Source organism: Panicum virgatum, chromosome 1N (genome assembly GCF_016808335.1).
Source record: "Panicum virgatum strain AP13 chromosome 1N, P.virgatum_v5, whole genome shotgun sequence".
NCBI classification, from domain to species: Eukaryota; Viridiplantae; Streptophyta; class Magnoliopsida; order Poales; family Poaceae; genus Panicum; species Panicum virgatum.
Window position 1 is genome coordinate 11,563,085 of NC_053145.1, and position 24,181 is coordinate 11,587,265.

At 42.5% G+C, this 24,181-nt stretch overlaps 4 protein-coding genes across 26 annotated transcripts; 1 reads left to right on the forward strand and 3 right to left on the reverse strand.

Annotated features, from left to right (window-relative positions):
- Positions 1-1,749: 1,749 nt before the first annotated feature.
- On the reverse strand, positions 1,750-3,566 carry LOC120655152 (abscisic acid receptor PYL9-like). The gene is made up of 2 exons (XM_039932867.1): positions 2,832-3,566; positions 1,750-2,236 (listed from the first exon to the last, which is right to left on the reverse strand). The coding sequence occupies exon 1, from the start codon at positions 3,488-3,490 to the stop codon at positions 2,897-2,899; it is 594 nt and encodes a 197-aa protein (XP_039788801.1). The 5' UTR covers positions 3,491-3,566; the 3' UTR covers positions 1,750-2,236; positions 2,832-2,896.
- Positions 3,567-8,723: 5,157 nt separating this feature from the next.
- On the reverse strand, positions 8,724-14,404 carry LOC120655153 (pentatricopeptide repeat-containing protein At1g51965, mitochondrial-like). Of its 5 annotated transcripts, none has more exons than XM_039932873.1 (5): positions 13,677-14,404; positions 11,866-13,302; positions 10,894-11,037; positions 9,732-9,957; positions 8,724-9,666 (listed from the first exon to the last, which is right to left on the reverse strand). In XM_039932873.1, exons 1-2 carry the CDS (start codon positions 14,373-14,375, stop codon positions 12,097-12,099), a joined length of 1,905 nt encoding a protein of 634 aa, XP_039788807.1. In that variant the 5' UTR covers positions 14,376-14,404; the 3' UTR covers positions 8,724-9,666; positions 9,732-9,957; positions 10,894-11,037; positions 11,866-12,096. The 5 variants fall into 5 exon arrangements, with proteins under 5 accessions (XP_039788807.1, XP_039788805.1, XP_039788804.1 ...); XM_039932871.1 differs by lacking the exon at positions 10,894-11,037 and having other exon boundaries at positions 8,724-9,155; positions 9,253-9,666; positions 9,732-9,970; positions 13,677-14,403; XM_039932870.1 differs by lacking the exon at positions 10,894-11,037.
- Positions 14,405-14,512: 108 nt separating this feature from the next.
- LOC120655154 (endoribonuclease YBEY, chloroplastic-like) lies at positions 14,513-22,493 on the forward strand. 19 transcript variants are annotated; one of them, XM_039932880.1, is made up of 17 exons: positions 14,516-14,955; positions 15,138-15,389; positions 15,484-15,615; positions 16,225-16,399; positions 16,519-16,599; positions 16,685-16,785; positions 17,295-17,387; positions 18,060-18,149; positions 18,484-18,603; positions 18,691-18,741; positions 19,436-19,621; positions 19,754-20,043; positions 20,146-20,195; positions 20,467-20,788; positions 20,880-21,203; positions 21,585-22,030; positions 22,131-22,493. In XM_039932880.1, exons 1-12 carry the CDS (start codon positions 14,623-14,625, stop codon positions 19,802-19,804), a joined length of 1,665 nt encoding a protein of 554 aa, XP_039788814.1. In that variant the 5' UTR covers positions 14,516-14,622; the 3' UTR covers positions 19,805-20,043; positions 20,146-20,195; positions 20,467-20,788; positions 20,880-21,203; positions 21,585-22,030; positions 22,131-22,493. The 19 variants fall into 19 exon arrangements, with proteins under 19 accessions (XP_039788827.1, XP_039788820.1, XP_039788825.1 ...); XM_039932877.1 differs by having other exon boundaries at positions 20,146-20,788; positions 20,880-21,020; positions 21,130-21,203; positions 22,131-22,464; XM_039932879.1 differs by having other exon boundaries at positions 20,146-20,788; positions 20,880-20,975; positions 21,086-21,203; positions 22,131-22,464.
- LOC120655156 lies at positions 20,391-21,911 on the reverse strand. The gene is made up of 2 exons (XM_039932894.1): positions 21,602-21,911; positions 20,391-20,955 (listed from the first exon to the last, which is right to left on the reverse strand). Exons 1-2 carry the CDS (start codon positions 21,874-21,876, stop codon positions 20,634-20,636), a joined length of 597 nt encoding a protein of 198 aa, XP_039788828.1. The 5' UTR covers positions 21,877-21,911; the 3' UTR covers positions 20,391-20,633.
- Positions 22,494-24,181: the final 1,688 nt, after the last annotated feature.

The following is a 24,181-nucleotide window of genomic DNA, read 5'->3' on the forward strand; positions in this document are numbered from 1 at the left end:
ACAAGTTTAGAGATGCAGATGTGCATTTTGAGAGTTTGAGGACCCGAATGACACCCCTTGCCAAATTTAGGGGCCGGCGGTGCATTTTACTCATTATATATTTACACTGCCTGATGTAAGTGTAATAACTCATGTCATGATGAACTTAATTCATTACATGCAAGTTGCATGTTTCTAGATGCATCCTATTATTGTTTAATCCTATTATTAGTAATAAATAAATTAACACATCAATTATATTCTGTATTTTTCCTGTGTTCTTTCATGCTATCATGATGGCGTTTAGCAACTAGCTTGCGAATGCACACACAGATATAAAGTCGTTGTCGCCGTGGGCTTTGACCATTAGGTGGGCCCTCTAGAGTGGGAAAAAAATATTTTTCTTTGGGGTCTTTCTTTTGCCTCGTCCATGCAGGGGGCACTGCATCAGCTACTTGCTGATGAGTTGCTTCGCTTACCAAGCAATGCTGGCCACAGCTTTTTGCAACTTGGTCCCTTTTTTGCGATATACACATGATTCTTTAGGTCATAATTTTCTTGGGAAAGTCACCGGAAAACAATAAAAAGCGTCAAATAGATATGATGATATGAATTTTATTTCTACAACTTGCTGAAGAGAGGCACTGCAAAGCTAGATTTGGATTCGTAGCACCTGCAGTATTATATTTGATTTCGAGGTCTTTGCTCTTTATTGTGTCCACATATGTGGATAGTCAACACATTTGAAAAATAAGCAGGTGATCACACCAGTTTTCTCGTGAAGGGCAAAATATAATTAAGCACATTATTATGCTAATGACGAAAGCAATGAAATCATGCAATGGAAATTCTCAACAACTCATCATCTTTTCTCTGTGAAAAGCTCCACATGAAGATTAGTTTATTATAACTCTATACTCCCTCTGGTGAGCTCACAATTGATCCAATCAACATCATATCTAAAGGAGCGGGGGAGCATAATATTTTTCACATCATTTTGTTCCATTATTAATAGTTCCTCTATCCATCACCTAAGGCATATTTTGATTCAAAAGTGTTAAAGTTTACAAGTTTTTTTTATTAACAATTAGTCCAATTGAACACACATTTAGTGTATCAAAGTTGCATGAAAATATTCGTATAAAAATGGCAAAAAAATATGGCATCAATTTTATAGCAAGCAACAATATATTGTAAGAGAAATTCAAAATATACAAAATACGTATGTTGGAAGACTTTTTGGTTCCAAAGCAAACTTTATACACTGATAAGATGGAGTACATATAGATAAAGAAATGTTGGGAATTTGTAAAACGAAACCACATATCCTGCTGAGCTTTTGAAAACTGCTCAAACATATGTTGTTCTTTTAGAAATTTCAAAATTTCCTAACACGCTTTGTGTAGGAGTTTCATGATTCAGTCAAAAGTATATATGCAATCGTGATAACCGATATGAGCAGTCGAACCAGTTTTGTAATCTTTATTATAACTGAACCACTTTGTAATTTCTTGGTGACAAGTTCCTATCGCTACACATTTGTAACCTTTTGCTATTGCAAAGATTTTACATATATCACGGATGGTTGAAGATAATTATACGTTACCGGGGACATTTTACGATCAATACCATGTATATATATTATTTTGATATTGGGAACATGTCTCGTGCAAACTCTAATCTGGACCACCGGATCAACATCCAGGGGGAAGGGGGGGGGGGGGGGGGGGGGGCGCAGAGGGAGTGTGAGGGGGATTAACAAAAGTGTGATTACCCAATCCAAGGGCAGGCAGTTAATTGTAAAATTACCCAATCCCCCCATGCCGCTGGGATGTTGATCCGATGGTCCAGATTGAAGTTCACATGGTTTGCACGGAAAAGTTAGTTTGGACAAAAACCGACAAAGGACACTATTTGCAGACCCTTGACACTCATTATGATCTACATTAATCTCTATTGACATCAGTGTGTATGTGTTGGTGGGCAGGGCTTTGGCAGCCTGGCATGGCGTGGTCGACGTTTGGCAACATCCATAGAGCGGTGAGGCACGGCGATGTTGAAACCAGCAATCCAGCTGCAGCCAGCCATGCATGGCGATTGGTAGAGCCTTCTCATTACGCAGGCAATTAGGCGAAGGTGAAGGGTCCTCCCGCCTAAAGCCCGCCAGTTTGTACCTGTAGCAATTTCCCCTTGATGATCCACACATCACATGATCCACTTGACAGAGGCTTGGTTAGAGAAAAAGCAAAGTCTTCAGCTGAAGCACATGAACAGGAACAAAGTGTGAAATTATTAAAGAACCCCAAGTCTCCAAATATATGCCTTCTACTAGTTTGTTCTTTCTTCGTCAAATCAACTTGTTGAGTCCAATCCGTTTCAAAAAAAAATATTTTCCGTTTCAAAAAAACTTGTTGAGTCCAAGAGAACCAAACAAGAAATGGATGTCTTAAAAGTATGGGGGAAGGGGCACACCAACTACCCAGTCTTGATTGACAAAAACCAAGAGACTGACGGCATTATGACATTGCAGCAGGGATAAGGATAGAGCAGGCAGATATATATTTACAAAGAGCAATCCAAGAAGAAAAAAAAAAGAAAACACCAACTTGCACCCGTCCCCATTTCGATCGATGTCACCAACTTGGCAACTCATCATCAGATTTGCAATAACCAAAAGCTAGTAGACAATTAAGATGAGCAAACAAGAAGAAGAAGAAGAAGAAGAATGCGTACTCAATTGATGCATGATTATGATTTATAGCAAATTGACAACATTTTCTCTTCTATTTTTTGCTGCTGAAAAGATGAAAAGAGGACCGAAATGAGCACCAATATAATGCAAGAAGCATCACCATGCGGGCATGTGCGGTGGTACGGTACACCATGAAGATTGAAGAAGACATGCAAGGATGATGGATCAGTGATCCATGCTGCCGGCGGAGGGCCGCGGCGAGGAGGAGGAGGTGGCGATGGCGGCGAGCTTCTGGAGGTTGAGCTTGACGACGGTGTCGGTGAACATGCGCGTGTCCTCCTCCGTGTTCCCCTCGGGCACGTCGACGACGTAGGACTCGACGACGACGCAGTAGGGCCCCGGCTGGAACTCGGTGACGGAGGTGACGGAGCGGTAGTTGCGGAGGCGGTGGTCGCCGCCGACGACGCGGAAGCTGAGGATGTGGCGGTCGTCGTCGAGGATCTCGAGGCGCTCGGTGCTGGTGGAGGCCGGGAGGCCGGAGACGACGGTGACCTCGCGGACGCTGCCGACGGTGGCGCCGTCGCCGGCCTTGAGGTCGCAGGACTTGATGAAGTGCTTGTAGCGCTGCGGGTTGGCGAAGCCCCGCACGATGGGCCACACAGCGGCGAGCGGCGCGTCCACGCGCTGCGTCACCAGCGACGTGCACGTCCCCGCCGCCCGCCCCGGGAACGCGTGGTGCGCGCGCACCACGCCCTCCAGCTCCCGCTGCTCCGCCTCCGACAGGCCCTGCCGCAGCGCGCTCTCCATGTGAGGCTCCATGCTTGCCTCCTGCTGGCTGCTGCTGCTTCTTCTTCTCTCTCTACCCGTGTGTATTATAACCCGTGTTAAGTAAAATTTTACGCAAAAAGACGAATGCATGCATTGTGTACTAAATGGAGTTTATTTGCGAATTTTTTTCATGGATGAGTGTAACTTTTCGAGACGAATCTAATGAGCCAAATTGAGTTGGTTTTGTAATTAGACTTCATTTAATATCCTTAATTAGTGGTCAAAGCGCCAAAAAATTTACATGCAAATTTTTCCATGCTCCAACTGAACACGGCAATAGTGTCAACAAATCTCTCTCTCTTGGCCTAGACGCAGTGCCAGTATGGAACCAAACCAAGCTAAGGGTGTGTTTAGATCATTTTGCATTTTGCGTTTTTGTCAGGAAATCTTTAATATTTGAAGTATTAAATGTAGACTAATTACAAAACTAATTACAGATCTCGTCTGTAAACTACGAGACGAATCTAATGAGCCTAATTAATCCATCATTGGATTATTTTACTGTAGCATTACTGTAGTAATTTAGTGTCTAATCACGTTCTAGTTAGGCTCATTAGATTCGTCTCGCGATTTACAGTCCATTTGTATAATGCGATTTATTTTTCGACTATATTTAGTACACCATGCAAATAATTTATAAAAATTTTGCATTTTGCCTTTACGGCATCTAAACACGGCCTTAGGGTGCCTTTTTGTTTGGGTTTTAATTGATTGCTGGAAGGTGTCTCACCTTTTATGGTTGGGTGCTTCAGTTGTTGGCGCCTTGTTTGGGTTTTATTTGGCCGCTCAGCCTAAGGGACCATTTCTTTTTTTTTATCAGAGCCTAAGGGATCATTTGGTCCAGTTATGAATCGTCAGCCAAGAAATAGTGTCAAACTCTTTGTGCCCCCACACGTCATGAACTATTGGGGTCATAATCGTATCTTGAGTGCTTCAATTATTTGAAGTTAACTTCTTCATAAATTTACTTGCGAAGCTTACACAAGGGGCCAAATCTTGGTAGAAAAGAATAATTAATAATGGTAACCCTTAGGCAGGAGTCAAAACACTGGTATTTTAAGGGTTTTATTTCTTTTTCAAAGCTAGTTTCTTTTCGAACTTGCTTGTAAAGACCAACGAGAACTAACTCTTTGCCAAAGAGAGCCTAAACATAGTCGCAACAGGTAGGCCATTCTCGTATTATGAGTTTTTATCTAAATCTGTTTTCTACAGGAATTTTCTTGCAAAGCCTAGAAGGAGTCAAATTTTGGTTAACAAGAACCTAATTATAGTCATAACCTGCTTGTCATTTTGAGGTTTTCAGTTTTCTAAAATTAATTTCTTCACAAACTTGGGGCTGGCAGCAATTTGCTGTGCCTTGTGGAAGTCGAGAAATGCTGTATGTTTTGAGAAAATAAGAGTTAACTCGCCAACTGAATTAGTTTTGTTCGGTTTCGGCTTTTATTTCCTTTTGGGCAGGCTTACAGAAGGCTGACGACCGTGAACAGTTGGAGACTGGAGCTGCGGCGCTCAAGGATGCAGCCCTGAACTTCCATCACGAAGGGCCGTCACCACGAGATGCTGGCGTGGTTCTGCTATAGTGATCCGCCTAGTTTCTATTTCGTTGTTTTGGGTTAGGCTCTTCGATGTGTTCGCCCTTGGGGTTTAAGGTTTGTCGGTCTGCTGCGAGGTTTCTCTCATGTTTATCTGGAGATGTTTGGAGCGCGTGCTTCTTTTCTCTTGTAGCTACACTTGTTTCTAGTGTGTGGATGTTCGTTTATTTCTGGGATGCTGGAAAACTCTGTAATTTCGTTGCCTTGGTAATGAAATTCGGGCCGCTGCCCTTGTGGAAAGATTTCTTCACAAACTTCAAGAGAATACACTTTAATCTCGAATTGGGTTGTATCTTAGGAGTACTGGTTTCGTGTGAAATTGGGTTCTATATTAGGAGTTCTAGTTTCCAACGCAACCCCTTTTTATTGGCGACCTGTTTTTAAATCACAGAATAAAATATTAGAATTAATTTGTCTTCATTGGTGTCATACATATTGGTTCCTTTTTTCCTTTTCCATTAGTTTGCATAGGTGAGGGATTGATATTGATACACAAACCTGTAAATGTTTCTTTCAAGGATGGATGCACAAAATATTTGTATATTTTGGAGATAATGTTGGTTGAGGCGCTTTCCTTCCCTCTCCGCTAAGCATGCTTGGTGTTCATCTAGGTACTGTAGTCAATTTTGACCATTAATTACATATATTAAATAAAGCCAGTTTACAAAACTAACTCCATAACTCCTGCGCTATTTCGCGAGACGAATCAAATGAGGCATTTGATTGCATGATTAGAGGTTGGTTACTGTAGCATTAATGTAGCCAATCATCGTTTAATTACCGTAATTAGATTCGTCACGAAAAATTACATCCATCCGTGATAAGATTTTACAAATAAAATTCGTTTAGTACTCCATGCATTCGAGATTCTTTTTTAGCACAAAACGCGCTATAGAACCAAACACGGCCCTGCTTCGAAATCGAAATATTTCCATGTAATAATTGATCCCAGATATGCATGATTGAAACGCAACAACCTTCTTTAACTTGTCCCAAAAGCATTTGACACGAATGAAGTGGAATGTATGTATATTCGTGTGAAACTCGTGCAGAACACGTACCGAGAAAAACCAACTGTTTCAAACAGAAACAGGGCGAAACCTGTGTGTCTTGGAATCTGAAAGTACCGTAGGACAGATGACCCAGCAGCAGAAGGACGTAAAACACGGGCCCTGTTTGTTTGAGTAGCACAACTACAACACACGATTCCCGAAAAAAGAATCTTGCATGCATGGAGTACTAAATAAAATTTATTTGCAAAAATTTTTCACAGATATGTGTAATTTTTCGAGACGAATCTAATGATGGTAATTAATCGATGATTGGCTACAGTGATGCTACAGTAACCATCCTCTAATCGCGCGGTCAAAAGCCTCATTAGGTTCGTCTCGCGAAGCCGCACAGGGTTGTAGAGTTAGTTTTATAAATTGACTTTATTTAGTACCCCTAATTATTGGTCAAAATTTTTATACTACTCATGCTACTGGAAACCAAACAGGGCCACGGACGAGCGGGGGGGGGGGGGGGCCGGGCGGGGGCGGTGGGTTTGCTGGAGATGCGGCACGGGCGGGAAGACTGGGGATTGGAGAAAGTCAACTGCACACTTCACGGAGTGCTACAAGGCCACTGTGCATGCATGTGACAGGCAGAGGAGACCTTTCACTCAACTGTAGACGACCTTCTAGTATGATGTAACACGGTTGTCCACACTGTTTACTACTAAAATAAAAGGCGGAATAGCCAAACTCGTCCTTGAACTATCCGCGGAAGCTCACTTTCGTCCCTCAACTACGAAATCAGCCGTTTTCGTCCTCCAACTTTCGTGACCGCGTCATTTTCGTCCCTGATTTGTCGTCTAGCGCCACGCTCGCGTCCTCGTCAGCAATCCCCGTCTCTGACTCCCTCCCGTCGCCCTCCCTCCCTCCCTCCCGCGGTCCTCTGCTCCTCTGCCCCTCTCTCTCCGATGAGATCCACGGCGGCGCGCGCGCGCGGAGCTCGCTCCCACGCGCGACGGGGGCGGCTCGGCGCGAGGAAGTGGAGCAGGCGGCCGGCGCGGCGGCGCGCGGAGCTCGGCCCTCCCCTGTTCCGAGCCTCCTCCAGCGGCGGCCGTCCTCCCGGCGGCCATCCCTCCCGCGCCGGCTGTCCTCCATCCGTGCCGCCCTCTGCCCGCACCTCTTCTTCTCCGAATTGGTGGCCAGTCCTCGCGGCGGGAGTGAGCCGGATCTGGCGGCGACGCCCCGCCGCCCAGGACCAGGTCAGCAGGCCCGCGCCGAAGGGGCGGCCGCGGCGGCCGCGGCCGAGGTCATGGCGGCCCGCGCGTCGGAGCCCGCGAAGGGCCGGCCGCGGCAGAGGCCATGGCGGCCCCTACGCCGGAGCCCACGGCCTCCATCTCCGGCGAGCGTGCGTGCCACCTCTCATGCTCACCCCTGGTGGCGGCCGACAGAGCATCACCGGGGAGGCGGCGGACGCCGTGGTGGCGCGCGCAGGCGTCATCGGCCTCGCAGTGGCGCGCGCGCTGGTGATTGGTGATGGCCCCTGCATCCCCCTCGGAGCTCGGCTCCCCGCGGCCAGGCTCGGGCTCAAGCCCCCTCGCCAGCGCGCCCCTCCTGCGGCCTCCCTCAACGGCGGCTGGTGGCGGCGGCCTCCCTTCGGGGCGCAGGCCGGCAGGGAGGATTCGAGGGCGGCGCGGATCTAGTCGCCGCCGGCAGGATCCATGCGCCGCCGGCGTCCCTACTCCCCTTCTCCTTCGACTCGTCGAGCACGCCGGCCTCCTCTGTCCCTCCCTCCTCCTCGGCCGTGGCTGGTCCATGCGGGCGCCCCCTCCCTCCCTCCCGCGGTCCTCTGCCCCTCTGCCCCTCTCTCTCTCCGATGAGATCCACGGCGGCGCGGTGCGCGGAGCTCGCTCCCACGCGCGACGGCGGCGGCTCGGCGCGAGGAAGTGGAGCAGGCGGCCGGGGATTGCTGACGAGGACGCCAGCGTGGCGCTAAACGACAAATTAGGGACGAAAACGACCCGGTCACGAAAGTTGGAGGACGAAAACGGCCGATTTTATAGTTGAGGGACGAAAGTGAGCCTCCGCAGATAGTTCGAGGACGAGTTTGGCTATTCCGCCAAAATAAAAGTAGTACTCAACTCATTTGGTCTCGCAAGATAATCAATCTGATAAGCATCTTAATTAGCATTCAAGTACTTCAAACGTACATAGTATATGATATTTGGAGGAACTAGTAGCTTGTATAGTTTATAGAAACCAGTGTCAAAACAACTTTCTTCTTTCTTTTTTTTTTTAAAAAACGTAGTATGTACTTGCTGGGAGGTGAGAACAAATGCAAGTGGATGCACGGGTGATTTGGTACGAACGAACCAGTGATGTGGTTTGAGAGAGCCAGCAGATGCACACATGCATGCGGAGGCAGTGGAAAGGAGCCGTGGGATTTGTAGGGCATGTGACCCTGATAGCGACAAAGCAAAGGCAGCCTGGCTGGCCGCTGACAGACTACAACTACTCTTCTCCAATTAGTGTGCACTTGTCTGAGCCCTTTTTCCTTTCAATTCCTATCGATCGATACATACAATAAATCGGGCGAAACTATTCTGTTTCCTCGCATTTTCAGTTCGCAATGCACCATAATTGAAGAAACTTTCTACTGCTGCTTGCTTATCATCATTGCAGACCGAAGGACAACTGTATTTCCATGCCGCTACTGTTACAGTTCTGACAATAGTTTTCCTTGTCAGATCAAATTCTGAGTAATATTTCGGAGGCTGCTACAGCTAAATAGAAAAATTTGGGGTGTGTTTTTTGTTTGAAAAACTGCTAAATGATTCGTACAGTGGCAGATTTGGCGGGCTCGCAAACACGGATCAACTAGTGCGTTGCTATTGATCCGTGTACTAGTTATTTGAACTTATGGCAGATACTTATTTCAATAGGTCCTCCTTCCTGTGTAGGAAGGGTTTCTTTCGCATCTCCATTCAATTTCATCTCTGGCAAAGTCCATGAGCTTCACGTCGGGCTTCAACATTGCCTGACAAGCGGTGAATCCATAGTGTTGTTGATGTCCTGGGATGCAGACGTCAGTTATGTTCTTGCACATTTCATCCTTGGCCGATAAATCATCAACAGTTCTTCTCCTGCGCAATACAGAAATTATTTTCACCTCTCTCTTGTCATTCTTGACAAGTGCTCCGGTGCCAATTTGATGCAATGCAGCGGAAGGCAAAGCAGGAGGGTAGTCCGGAAGCCATAAAGTTAGCATCACGTACACGGGCTCTGCAAGATGATAAACGAACCCTGCCTGAAACAAATCAACCTACGGTTAACTGCACCAGATAAGATTTCAGAACTTTTTTACAAAATCAAGGGATTTTACATTGCTGAATCCGCAGTGGACACATAAGAATCAATGGAAAGAAATGAGATTGATTTTGAAATCAAAATAACTGGTACAGCCATCAAAGAAGTATTTTTTTCCCAAAAAATGTTATCGTAAAATCAACTTGCCTTTATTGCTGTAGGAACTATCTATATCAGCTTGGTCTTCCAGTATCTTGAATCACACCCGTCATTTTCCCTGAAATAAGAAACCCATCAGTTTCTTTGTACATCCATTATTTAATTGATGTTTGCACAGATTACCTGTAGACTCCAGTAAGACAGTGAGGCCCGAAGTGATGCAGCAAAAGTATTTGATGTACTTGATAAGAAATTAGGGCTAACCACCACTACAAATTCTTCTTGGCATCCAGTAAGTCAATAGCCCCAAGCAACGGTGTCATTAAATAGATGCATGAACACCTTTGCCAATAACTTGCCAAAGAAACGTGGCACTGTTCCGAATATTGAAGATTCCAAGCAAGGCCATCTGCGTGCTGAAGCTGTGAGTAAGAGTATTGTAAGGGAAATGCATGGAATCTAGAAGAAATCAATATGTAAACTTCAGCAATATATTGCACACAAAAAGGATCAATAAAAAGATCTGTAAAATAGCTCAATATTAACATTCTTGAATGACCAATTCCAATTTTCATCAAACTAGAATAATTTATTATCATAGAACATGTCAATGTAAAATTCAAATTGAGGCTTGAATGAAGCAATTTGAGGCTTGGTTTGCTACCACCCACTTTTCAACTAGTAACAAAATAGATTTAGGATTTGTGCAACTCAGTTTTTGGAAGAGAATTTAAATACCACCATTTATTCCAACAGTTATTCAATATTCACTTTCCTATTACAGTGCTGAGATTTGAGAATGTTCAAGGATACCCTTGCAATAAGTATATGTTCCCACTTATGTGATGCAAGCAGCTGTCATTTTATGCCGATTTTACATTATAAAGATTTTGGAAGTGTAATGTGGTCCTTAAACTTATTGTATGTCTCTGTCATTGGTCCTGTCACTCCATCTAGGTCATAAAACCATGAATAGCAAGCAAAGTTGCCATTATTTTCAACAAAAAAACACCACTGCATTTAATTACATAGGCTCACTTTCAGATTAGATTAGTACTGATAAAAAAGGACTGGTGGATGCAATAAGAATAATAAATATAATATATGGAGATGACACGGAGATGAACTATGATCCATTAGTCAGGGCATTGCTCACGAATAGACCTGTTCAAGCATGGTTTTGGGCAGTTTTAGAAGATAAACCAATAATTCTAACAAAAAACAAATATTTGAATTTTAAGGTGTGAAAAGCTACTTTATTAAATTTCCTGTAAGGATCCAAAATGTACAGCTTTTCAGCCAAGAATAGACATTGATTCAAAATTTAAAACTATTCACACTTCACATAATCCCGATGCCCAGATTGTCTAACAATTTGAAGCATATTCTGGTATTCTTATTTGCTCCGAAGTGTTGACAGCAACAGATCATATCCACAGAAAACTCATCCATATCTTATCCTCTTGGAATGGAAAATTCTTCTCACAAGCTGTACAATGAATTAGGAGGTTCACATATTGATTTGCAAACTAAAATCACTTTCATAGGCAGCGGCACCTCATCACATTAATAGAAACTTCCATACTGGGTAATCGAGCAAGTGGTACATTGATGCAAAATCATTTCTTGTAACACACGACTTGAGATCAAATCAAATGAGAGCATATGGAATAGTGTTATAAATTGCTGATGACAACTCGTTTTCATTATTCAAGGTAAAATTTTGCCTAAACTATTGTATAACTGTATGGATCAAAAGATTAAAGAAAAGTACTTAACTATGCTAATGCTTGTTATTGATAGATTTAAGAAGCTTATTATTGATAGATTTAAGGAGAAATTTATGTTTCGTTTAAACAGGAATGGCTCAGGCGTTCTCCTATGCACATTACACAAAACAAAAGGAACTGCCAGGCTACAACGATGGTGCACAAAAGAGAAAAGAGAATGACATCTTGTCTTCTTATAATTCCCCTGCAGTGCACGCATCCTTTGCATACGTGAGCCACCAATCTTAGTTTTTAGATGCACAAAAGTGATCCAAAAGCTAGACCAGAATGGGCTGGATTTCTGTCCATTTATTAAGGCTAAACCGCTGACTGAACTAGAAAGAACTTTTTACAAATTAAATTATTTATTAATCTTTTATTCCAAAATTCCCCTGAAAATCTCAAAAGTGAACCAACCCCTTGGACTGCTGTGAAAAAGTTCTGGTTTTAAACTATGAATATAGGTACTAAGTTTGTGTTTTACAAGATACATCCTCACATAATGAATATAATCTTCTGATAGGATGACGAAGTATAAATGTTCTTACCTCTTCTCAAGATGTCCATCATCTATGAATTGTTCAAAACTGAGATATCAGCAGCCATGCAATACTCTTGATACTTATCATTCTGATGGACTACTAATTTGTTCCATGGTGATTGAGCAATCATTTGGTGATATTGTTTAACTGCAATACACTTGTAACATTGCACACAGATTATGTATCCTCAGCTCCACCTCATAGGAGGTATGCAACCGAAGGAACCAGAATGGGCCATCATACTGGACTTACAACCCAACCTGTAGTCCGACTTGGCTTACGTATTCTTACTGTTCGTTGAGATCTACTTTCTAATCGCTCAAGTATTGAGTAAGTTATCGAGTCAGGAGTCAACCCCTGTTGCTTCAGAGTTTCATAAAGTTTATGAGCTTCTCCTGTCTTCCCACGTCTCTCCAAACAGTCTAGTAAAATGTTATAGGTTACAATATTAGGAACACATCCCGCAGCAATCATCTCATCAAACAAACTGCATGCCATATCAACCTTATTGGATTTACCAAAGCACTCAATTAATATGCTGTAAGTAAAGACATCAGGATTATATCCTTTATCTTGCATCTCTTTGAAAAGCATGTGGGCTTCATCCAGATCTCCATTTTTACCAAGGCAGTTTATGAGAGAATTGTAGGTGATGACATCAGGCTTACAACTGCTAGCTTGCATTTCCTCAAAACGTTCACGCACCTTATCAACTAAGCCAACCCTACCAAAACTTGAGATCATAATATTGTATGTGAAAACATCAGGAACAACCCCATTGGCTTTCATCATATCGTAGAGATTGCTTATGAAAGATACCTGCTTGAGCTTCCCAAGAGCAGAAAAGACCATATTGTACATTTCAACATCTGTAGCAATCCCCTTTTCAGGCATCATATGTAGTAGATCAATAGCCTCTGTTGTTTTTTCTGCATTGCATAGCGCCTCAAGCATTGATACAAAAGCACCCCGGTCTCCTTTTTCATAGGAACTCCACATACGACAGAACACAATATGAGCCTCACTTGCATGCCCAGATTTGCAGAGTGACTTGATCAAAAAAGAATAAATCGATCTGTTCAGATGTCCACTACAGATATCTAGAATCTCATTCAGCCTGTGCAGGTGTCCTCCTGTTGCTAAAACATCCAGGATAACAACGCTATATGTGAATTCATTGGGCTGGCAGCCACTCTCAATCATTTTAGAAAGCATAAAGATCACCTTGTCAACCATCTTGTTCTTACCAAGAGCCTCAATAACAGTATTATAAGCAATCAGGTTAAGAGTACATCCTTTGGACACCATTTCCTCCAAAAGTGAGAGAAATTTAGTTGTGTTCCCAGCCTTTCCAGACATTCTAATTAGTATAGTGTATGTATATGCATCTGGCTCACAGTTGTTTTGTTTCATATCTTGGAAGACTTGATAAGCTTGGTCAACCTGCTTGCACCAAATTCCTACTTGTTAATTGATGATATGCAGTTAGATTAAAACTTTTTTTTTGTGAGGAAACAGAAATTCAAGTTTTTCAGAAACAAAGCTCTACTGATGCAAAAGGACTAAAATGATGACTCAGGGTATACCATTGCCTACTAAATCTCTACATACTCTTTAGTAGAGTCTAAATTTTAAAAATTCCATCTTCAGGAAATATTTGGGTAACACAACTCTCATGCTTGACTGCTTGTGATTCCTAATGCTATGGTGAAATGATCAGAACTAGACATACCAACAACATTTTTCATGACATCCTAAGCTAACACAGTATGACAAAGAACATCACTAAATATATGGGATTGTGCTTAATATTATACCATTCCAGCCTTGGCAAGGGCATCAAGCAGCATGTTATATGCAAAGATGTCCAGCTTATATCCCTTCCTCCGCATCTTCTCATACATCTCGAACCCCTTCCACACCTCCCTGCTCCTCAAGTGCGCCTGCACAATGCATTTGTAGGTGTACCCGTTCAGCCTCAGCCCCCACTTCTTCGCCAGCTCCAGGCACCTGCCCACCTCCACGCCCGTCCCGACCAGCAGATTCACGGTGGAGATGTTGCCGGGCACGCCGTCCCGCTCCATCTCCGCGATGAGCCGCAGGGCCTCGGCGGGGTCGGCGCGGCTGCGTAAGAGGAGGGACAGGATACGGTTGTAGGAGAAGGCATCGTGCCGGAATCCCGGAATGGAGGTGGCGGCGAAGAGGAAGAAGCTTAGGGCGAGGGCGGTGTCGGGGGCGACCGCCTTGATGACCTCGGAGGCCTCGTCGGCGGTGATGGTGAGGCGGAGGGAGCCGAGGTAGTCGGCAAGGTCGAGCAGCGGGGAGGGGGAGGACGGGGAGCGGAGGATGCGGGCGACGGCGCAGACGAGGTGGCGGCGCGGGAGCGGGAAGCCGCGCGTGTCGAACGGGGTGGGGGGCGGCGTCGGGGAGACGGTGACGGTGAGAGAGAGGCCCGAGGGGGACGGCGTCGCGGCGGCGATGCGGCCGGAGTAGGTCGTCGCGAGACGGCGGGGCATTTTGGCCGGCGTGGTTGGGGGGCAGCGGTTTGGCGGCGGCTGAACCCGAAGGCACGGAGCTAAAGATTTCACTGACATGCGGGGCCAGATGGTTTCCGCAATAAACTGGGACCACATGTCAGTGACGCTCTGTTAAACCCTTGTCTTCCTCGCCGCTCGGGCCTCCCCCAGCTTCCCCCCTCAACCTCGGGCCAAAGGTTCTAGAACCTTCTAGACGCCTCGCTCGCACCCCGCCACGCCCCTCCCGATGGCGCGCCTCCATCTCCTCCTCTCCCGCGCCCTCGCATCGCACCACCTTCTCCCTTGTACGACCGCCTCCGGCCTCCGCCCCACTCCGCGGCGGCCTCTCCCTCCCCACTCTCCGCCGCCTTTTTCTCCTCCACATGGTCATACCCTGCCCCCCTTCGCCGCCGCCGCGTCGCGGCAATACGCCGCCTCGAGCTTCAGGATAAGGCGCCCGTCGGCGCCGCCGATGTTACTGAGGCGGAGGAAGGCGAGGAGGCCGACGCGGAAGGCCCCCGGCGAGCTCATTGTGCAAATTGGCATCGAGGAGGACATCCCCGACGATCCTGAAATCTTGGTATTGCTTAGGCGCCCTAGTTCCACAGCTTTGAGCTGATGGGGCTTTGCATTTTTCCTGAAATTTCCCCAAATTGCACATGCGTTTGATGATTTGAAGCCACTTTGCGATATTTCCCTTTGTATTTTTGTGAAATGTTGAATTGGCATGGTATGTGTACGTCATTGCGAGTTGCTGTGCAGAGCATTGCGGAAACACTCCGAACTGATGTTGGGAAGGTGGTGAAGGTGGCCTTTGACAACCTTGAAGGCTCTGAGTACAAGACCAGAGATCCTTCTATAAGCAACTTGAACAAGTACAATACCGTCGAGCTTTCTCTGCTGCTTTGTGATGATAATTTCATCAGGGAGCTGAACAAAGAATGGAGGGATGAGGATCACGCTACGGATGTTCTGTCAATGTCACAGCATATCCCGGGGCTTGATATCCCCATTGTATGGCTTGCTACCGAATCAGTCTATCAGTCTATTTGTTTTGGATGCTTGTCATTTAACCTTTTCCTTTACATGTTTTATTTTGCTCTTACAGCTGCAGTTGGGTGACATAGTAATTTCTGTTGATACAGCACAGCGGCAAGCAGAAGAAAGAGGCCACACACTTCTTGATGAGATCAGAATCCTTGTGGTTGTTTGTTTTTTCTCTCTCTTTTTTTTGAGGAGGGTTGGTTGGTTTTTCTCATTGCTAGTATTTCAACATTTTGGTATTGTAGTGCCCCATCTCTGTTCATTTCCTAATATTTAACTACAACTTCACCAGTTGCATCAATGATTCAATAGCTGTGTAGTTTTTGTTAGATTTATCAATATAGTGATGTTGACCTTGTAGTGCACTTTGAACATTCGTAAGATTCAAATGCAACATTAAGCAAAATCGTATTAAAGGCCAGGTAAAAAGCTTTGTATGTACGTCATAGTGGCACTATTTGAAAAAAAAAGACACTGTTAAGTTAAAAGCTGTTTGGAAAAATAGAAACTACACTTTGTGGACAGTTGCACTGTGCACAAATGCTCAACTGATTGTTTCCGTCTGCCATTGCTTATTAATTGCTTGAATGCCCCTATGCTTAAGGATTTACTTCTATGCTAAATTGCCAATAATGCTGTAATTTGTGAAGGTGCATACGGCAGTCAACATAACTGCCCGCTATAGCTTGCTATTTCTACTGCAATGGTCATAGCGGCAGCTCAACGAAATCGCTATAGCGCCGCTACAGCACCGCATATCCTGCTATTTAAAACACATTTTATGCTGACCAACTTAATCCAACAGGTGCATGGATTGTTGCATTTATTGGGGTTTGATCATGAACTCAGCGAAGTAGCTGAAGAAGAGATGGAGAAGGAAGAAGAACATATATTAAATACTCTTGAGTGGAGAGGAAAGGGATTAATTAAGAGTGCATATGACATTGCTAGTGATATGGCACATTTACAAAGTTCTGCTGGTAAGTGGTATAAGTCACCATTGCACATTTTAATGATTTATTACTTTATATGAAAGGAAAATGAATGTCAATGTATTTCTCATCACTGGACTACCTATGGATTGACCTGTTGTGTACAGAGGCCAATAACAATATAGAGAAAGTGAGCCTAAAAGAGGAACGTCGACCCAAATTAAGCCATATGATTTGTGATATAGATGGTGAGTTGATCGAGGGTGTAGAAGTCGTTATGTTTTACTGGATCTTGAATCGAGTTCTAGCGTATAATTCTGGAAAATTGGTAAGGTACTTTTGTGGATTATGAAGGACGCCTGCATGAAGAATCCGTAGAATCTTTGAGAGAGGCAATTGCAACAGGAGTAAATGTTATCATGGTTACTAGAAAGGTGGGTTCTATGCATTCATGGCATTTGTTCATCTAAATCTCAATGATGTTGATTTGAAGTAGAGGCTGGCATGAAACAAGTTTTAAAATTATCAATCATATGCCAGCCTTTTGAAACCAGAAAAGAGTATGTGGAACACACTGGAAATTTCTCATAAAAGCTGATAATTAACACAACAGGATCTTTAGTTCTTTAGTGAATCATATTATGTCAATTGCTTCCTAATTCTCTTCGATTGTCTATGTGCTCGTTACATATGTTTATCAATTGAGAAAATCTATGAAATACTTTTAGAAACTTCTGCCTCATTTTTGGGCAATTATGTAATCCTGGTAAAGAAAAATTCTATATAGCTACTGAATTTTTTTAGTGAAGTTAAAAAGAATCAATATAATATCATGTGATGAGTCTAAAAGTAAAGCATGTAACTGACCTCCAAGAGCTTACAGTTTCTTCACTTGTCATTCTGTATCCTTGTGTGTTCTTGATATATCTTTTTCTTTAACTAGAGTCGGGTTTCCACCATCAGAACCTTCAAGCATCTTGATGTCCATGATAAAGGTGATTTTGTATCAGTGACATCACCTGGTGTATTTTTGCAGGTAAATTCTGTCTGATTTCACTTAAATAAGAATTCTTGATTTGTGGATATTTGTGATCATGTGAAGACCTAATGTAAGTTGTGTCATTAACTTGGTTATTCCTATGATGTAGTCGTGAAGATGTTTGTAACAAACTACTTTGTTTCCTTTCCCCATATTTTATTTCACTCAATGTCACAGAGGTCCTATTATTCATATGTGTGGTTCACTTGTTTAGCATAGCCAGATGCAATTCCTTAGCAATTACCTTTGACCACATACTGTTTACATAACATTCGATTTTTATCCTACAAAAGAAACAGCTCATATGAAAACTTGCAAAGTTACATGGAATGGAATGCAGTGAAATCTTGCTTTGTTGCACAAACAGGACATGATTAAATGCTAAGATTTTGAAATAAGGACACCAACTGAACCTCGTTAACTGCTCCTGATCCATGTCTGTTATTTCTGCAACTAAGTAATATGTATTCCAACAGCTGCATAAAAATAAAATGATGTTTCCTTATACCAATGTGTAAGGATAATGTAGAAGGAAGTGGGTATCAACAGTTGAGCTCTGCTCATCATTTTTCCTTGCTTATGTAAGCAACTGGTGCTATCATCACATGTGATGTTTCTAAAGTGATACCTAGGCCCCGAATGGTTATATTTCTACTACATTTGGTTCAGGGTTCACTTGTCTATGGAAGGCATGGCCAAGAAGTTTATAGAGCGGAATTGGATGTGGATATCTGCAAGGAGGTGGTTACTTGCAATCATGTCAGCAAATTATTTTTTACGAGCAGTATATTTTTGGAGTTCTATTCATGTATTGTTAGATATGCTCTTTCTGTTGAAGTTTTAATTCTGCACTTTATTCCTTTATTAGGAAGAACTATTTTTTTAAATAAATTTGGGCGTTTTCTTTTATTTGATTGGTTTTTTATGTTCGGCATAAAATGCATTCTCTTTCAGCATATGCTCCTTTTACCTTTCCCTTTTTTGACTCTACAAACAATTCTGTCTCCTTTAGGATTTTTCACTAAAAAATCTCTGTAGGAGTGGAAAAAACATCAGTTCCGTTATCAATAAGTTCCTTCGGTTCCATTTGCAGGCATTTCTGTACTCCTTGAAGCATAAAATTCCTGTTGTTGCATACTGCAAGGAACAATGTTTGACCTTGTTTGAACATCCATTTGTTAACTTGTTGCACACTGTGCATCATGAGAACAAGGTATTACTATAGATATTTGCTAGACCGACTTCTATTCTTATTATGCCAGGTTTTAGGCAGTTGAAGCAAATTTGAATTTGATATCAGGTAAAAGTGATGCATTCTGTTGAGGAACTGCTGGAATATTCATCTATTCAGGTTTGTCTTATACTCTTACTGCAACGTAACATATTGATGCATTCATGAGACCGGCAGCCTTTTTTTTGTCATGTTTCGAGGCAATGTTCCGAGTAGCACACCTACAGCACTTGATGAGATCATGAACTTATAACGTGCTCACTTGTCTGAAATGATCCAAAATTCCAAATTATAGTTTCATTTTTATATATTTAGATCATGCTAAGGCTAGCTAGTAAAACAAATCTTGAAAGAAGCACTATTAGTAATTGGGCTTAAAGGGTGTAAGGGAATTCCTAGACAGTCTTACCCTTGCAATATTCCTTTGAAATTCTGCAAGGAGGCTGGTTCGAACCTAGGACCTCCAGGCCACAAGTGGAGAATCTCTACCGCTGCGCTAGGTCCGACCTTCATTAGTAGTTGGGCTTGCAAGTTCGAATTGTGACCATCAATACCAATTTGTTAGGATCTGTATTATCTATTTAGTTGATATAAGATTGTCCTCTTCTCTGTAAATAGAGATGAAAGAAGAAATGGAGTGGAATAATGAAATTTCAAGTTAACTCATAAAATGCCTTCAACACATCTCTTTAAAATCGAATTGTTGGAAAAACACTGTTGAATAGCACTCTGTAGACCTTCAATAAATGAAATAAATAGATATAAGATTACTTTGACTTCCATTGGATTTGCACCTATTTACTTGTACTTGCAGAAGTTGCTACTCTTTGACAGTGCCGAAGAGGATTCATCTGTCCTGAGGCTGCATTGTTCAGAACTGACTGAAGGGAAAGCGCGTGTTCTCAAAATGCAGCCAAATACAATTGATATTGTGCCACTCAATGCTTCGAAGGGTTGTGGTATAAGAATTCTACTTGATCATATTGGAATAACAGAAGATGTAAGGATTCATTCCCATCGAAGAACTATATGTAGTGTTCATTTTTGTGCCTTGTATCAATCTTTGTGGTGTCCTCTTTTAAAAAGTGCTAAGTGCTAACATTACATTTTTCATATGAATACATGTCTGCAGTGTGATCTTGACACAGTTGGAGACTATACAAGATGGCTGAGCAATATGTGATTCAACTGAAAACATTACTGGATCTTTCTTAAGAAAAAAACATGGCGATTCAGAGCATTAGATGTTAAAGAAGCAATCGTATGCATGTCATGCACCAAAGAAACATAATTACCACTTTGGATGTGTTTACTTTGAAGGCTGCAAAAATCATATGTTCATAGCACATACTTTTTGGCTGGCAATTCATGTGCTTTTATATTAGGAGGGGCAGTGAATGGCAACTTAAATATTTAATTCAGGTAATACAAGTTTTTAATTGAAATTGTGTAACTTCAGTGTGAACTTGCTTTTGTTTAAGTTTAGATAACATATTCCTTGGTTGTCTTCTGAAATCTGAACAGATCCTTTTGTTGAGATGCATGAAAAAGAGAATGGAATTAACCACAGCCATGTGAGCAAAGTCATATTCATCAGTTCATGACAATTTTGACTCTCCGTAGAATTTTGTATATTTGTGTTTTCTGTTACCATTGTTAAATGTTACTCAGTTAAATGTGTAAATGGCTCCTCATGTGGATATTTATTTATTATGAAAAGAATACTGAAGTGTAGATTGATGAGTAGGAATTCAATGGGGGCATTATGATAAAGATAGCTATATTTTCTGCCATCATAAATCTTGTTGATTATGATTTACCCTTTCTCATTCTATCCACAAAAAGGTTTGACGTTCACATGGATCAAGAAATGAGGCATAAAAGAAAATATCTTGATCCTAAAAGGATATATAGTTTGAGATTTCTTGTGCAAAGCACACAAGAAGCAGAGCTGGTCAATGGGAAGTGGAGACTTGGCACCCTAGTTCTTACTTATTCCAGGTTTGTCTTATTTACAGACCAATATGCATTTGTGCATCTCTCTTGTTCTGGTGTGTAGATGGTTTGCCACCACTATACGAGTGGCTTTTGTTGCTAGTTCTTGACATTACTCTCGCAGCTGAACCATTTGAGGGCCTCTTTGCTATCACCTTGTTGCATGGCCTTGGTAAGTTGTTTGACCGTTGCTTCATGTCTAATCCTGCTGAATAACTTTTACATGCCTTCATCCTCTTACTGTATGAAATTTTCTTTGCAAGGTCTTGAACACATGTAGCATCAGATATTGATGTGAATGATTGGGACTTCCCTTGGTAGTACTTGGACAGCCCTGTCCTATGGAAATTAAATTAGGTGTAAGTGAATCTGAATGCTTGGCAATTGAAATGTAGTTTATGAAGGTAATATTGAAATTTTGATCCTTTATAATCATGACATCCTGTTGTCCAATTATTCAATTTTTCAGAAAATGTACAAATTGAAGTAAACTCAGTTGCATCCTTATAATAGATCGTGTGCAAAGGGGACCCTCTCCTACTTAGGACATGATTGTCACCTTTCGTAAAACTGCCTCAAGTGATCTTGTAAGCTATTTATACTTTATACTTTATAAAAAAAATAAACAAACCATTTTATTTTCTGGTAGGGGCAGGAAGTCAGGAACTAGCCAGTATTAACACAAGATAGTAGTACAAAGAAATCACAAATTTATTTGATCATTTGTAATTTTGCTGCTATCTCAATTTCTACCATTTCAGTGAATGTAAAACTCATCAGTGTACTATTTAATAAAGTAGTTTTGGAGCCTGGTGACACATTACGATTTTGTTATTAGGAATTGGAAAATGCAGGCAACAAATTTTATGTCTTCAAAGCTGTATCCTCTGAGTCTCTTTTAAACAGCTGGATTACAAAGGAGCATGGTGGTGTTTTCTCTATATGAGAAATTGGTTACACTTGTGCAGGGGGCAAATATACTCACCTGACTGGAAGCTGGGCTAGCAGCAAGGACAATTCGTACACTGGACCCTCGTCATCCAGCTGCAACGTGCTCGAAGATGCTGACGATGGCTCATAGGGATGACCATGTGGGCATGATGCTTCATCATCAGACAGATTTGAAGCTGATGAGCACAAGGACCCGCTGGAGGCACCTGAGAAGGAAGCAGATGCAGAGGGATCTCCACCTTGTTCATTGGAGCTCTCATCGCGACATAAGAATAACCCATGAGATGGTAAATTGCAAGGCTCTGCCATTTCATAGGAAGCTCTGCTCAAAGTTTGGGACTTGGAAGGCAAAGGGACGCAGCATATGTTGATATATAGAGACGTAGGAAGAGAGCTGTTCAAACTGGTAGATAGATAGGCATCTAGTTTTATCAGATAGGCTTCATCGACTCGGCGCCAGAGAGTAAGTGATAGTTACCCTTACTCAATGTGATCTTGATAGGTCCGCGTCCTGATATTTCTTATTAATTATGAATTCCGTTCCTTCTCTTCGTTGTTCACAGGAAGGAAGAAATTGACATCAGTCACAGTTACTTTGGGTAGATCATTGGTAGCCTGATGGGGGAGCATGTGAAAACGACGTGCTCTGGCTGCTTCAGATAAGCATCTTATCCAGGGCTAAGAAAAGAGGTTTATCCCCGCGGATTAGGAAGGATAAGGTAGACTATGGCTGCAAGAAGGTGCTTTCTGTTAGCCCGGTGTTAATTATGGTAACTAAGAGCGAGATCAGTTTCTTTATTGTGTTACCGCTGACTTGTACAGCCAGTCGGCTGGATCTCAGTCAAGTCCTAATCAGGGATGGAGTAAATTAGGGTCGCTTTGGATCCAAAGTGATAATGTGTGAAAGTGCGAAATTTTAGTACTAATATCCGGAAGTGCTAATGGGGTGGACTAAACTTTAACCACGACTTAAAACCTTTAGGATATATACGAGTACTAATATGTGCTAATGTTTAGCATTCAATTTTAGCTCATCCAAACAGATCATTAAACAACGATGCTCCCTTATCCGGCACATGTTCTCACGACGGCACGAAGGTGTAGTTCCATTCATGATATGTTCCTGCAGAATTTGCTGACGACATCCTAATGCATTGCCAGAGCAGCCGCTGGCTTATACAGAAGCAGTTGTCAGTTACGTGAATTACCTTCTGTATGAGGATGTACGCATTACCAGGGCTTACTTACGCGCAAAGAGTGATTCTCACGTTACGGTTAAGCCACGTAGTCCCTAATAAATTTATGATTGCTCCATTTGTCAAGAAAGAGAGCAATATAAAAACAGGAACTTTATGCACTTTCCCTTTAGAAACCACGGAACTGAAGACTACTTCCCTCCTCCAGCTGCAGTACAATTTTCATAATAGTAGTACAAGCTAAATATCTGAAGGGGCCAAGTAGGAGACCGAGATACCCTTACTACACTTGCACCGTTACGTGCAAGCTTGTAACGACGGAGGCGGACGGGCATCGTTAACGCGCACGCCATTTGGGCGTCTTTGGATTGCAGGATTCTCAAAAGGAATTTTGTAGGACTCTAACTTCAGCAACTTTCACTGCTAGAAAATGGAGTATTCGTCGCTTGCATTAGTACCGGCTGCATTTTGAGCCGGTACTAATACATGCATTTAGTACCGGTTCGAAAGAATAGTGGTTCGGGGAGCAATTGAGCACCGGTTAAGAACACCAGCACGTACTAAAACAGTTCCACCGGCAACTGCTAGATTCCCTAGAGGCAATTAAGTACCGACTAAAAACACCAACCGGTAATAAATTGCCTTGATGCAACTTCGCACCGGCTGGAGGTTTCAACCGACACTAAATTTTCCTCAGATAGTACCAGCAGGAGGTTTTAGCCAGTACTAAATAGCCCGATTGAGAACAAAACTATGCATTCTTTCTCCCTATAGAATTAAAGTTTCCAAACATAGAAAAAGAAGTGATCTCACCTCCATTCTCCATCTTAGAAAAAAAAAGAAAAAAGCATCAAGATTAAGATTAAGGCTGCACGCGGACACATGTAGTGCTGGAATAAAATTCAGTAACCTATATCAAAACAATTTGAAGCTCTAGCCTAGTGGTAATAAATTATTAATGTGAAGCATACTCATGTATTTGAATATTGAGGGAGGCCCGCCAGCTGGATGTTCAAATCCTACTTTAAATATGACTCAATAAATTAAAAGGTTGCTATTAGGGCTTTTTGTAATGGCACCCAGGGCTTGAGTGCGAGGGCGTTGAAGTGTATATATACTACATAAATAAGAGGGTGGAGGTCATAGGGATGAATTTCATTTTTTGTTATCTGAAACACATAGGGATCAATCTCAAGATAAAAGCAAACAACTAAGCAAAGGTGTCATCCAAACACTGTAAGGAGCAATTAGGAGCGCTCAATGGAATTAGGCCAGATAATTCTATGGTACTGATCTTTTGTATACGAATCAAACGTTCCTAGTTAAGAGTCGTACTAGAGTTGTAATAAGATATCGACAATCACTTGTACTATTTTAAAATTGTGCTTAACGAATCTGCTGTCGGTTTTACCAAAATA

Coding starts and splice junctions, on each gene's coding strand:
- LOC120655152 (XM_039932867.1), bottom strand. CDS start 3,490: ATGGAGCCTCACATGGAGAGCGCGCTGCGGCAGGGCCTGTCGGAGGCG.
- LOC120655156 (XM_039932894.1), bottom strand. CDS start 21,876: ATGGCAGAGCCTTGCAATTTACCATCTCATGGGTTATTCTTATGTCGC. Junction 20,956..21,601: donor CTAGCCCAGCTTCCAGTCAG/GTGAGTATATTT, acceptor TAATTTCCATAG/GACAGGGCTGTCCAAGTACT.
- LOC120655154 (XM_039932880.1), top strand. CDS start 14,623: ATGGCGCGCCTCCATCTCCTCCTCTCCCGCGCCCTCGCATCGCACCAC. Junction 15,390..15,483: donor CGGGGCTTGATATCCCCATT/GTATGGCTTGCT, acceptor TTGCTCTTACAG/CTGCAGTTGGGTGACATAGT. Junction 16,600..16,684: donor TATGATTTGTGATATAGATG/GTGAGTTGATCG, acceptor AAAATTGGTAAG/GTACTTTTGTGGATTATGAA.
- LOC120655153 (XM_039932870.1), bottom strand. CDS start 14,375: ATGCCCCGCCGTCTCGCGACGACCTACTCCGGCCGCATCGCCGCCGCG. Junction 13,303..13,676: donor CCCTTGCCAAGGCTGGAATG/GTATAATATTAA, acceptor TGGTGCAAGCAG/GTTGACCAAGCTTATCAAGT.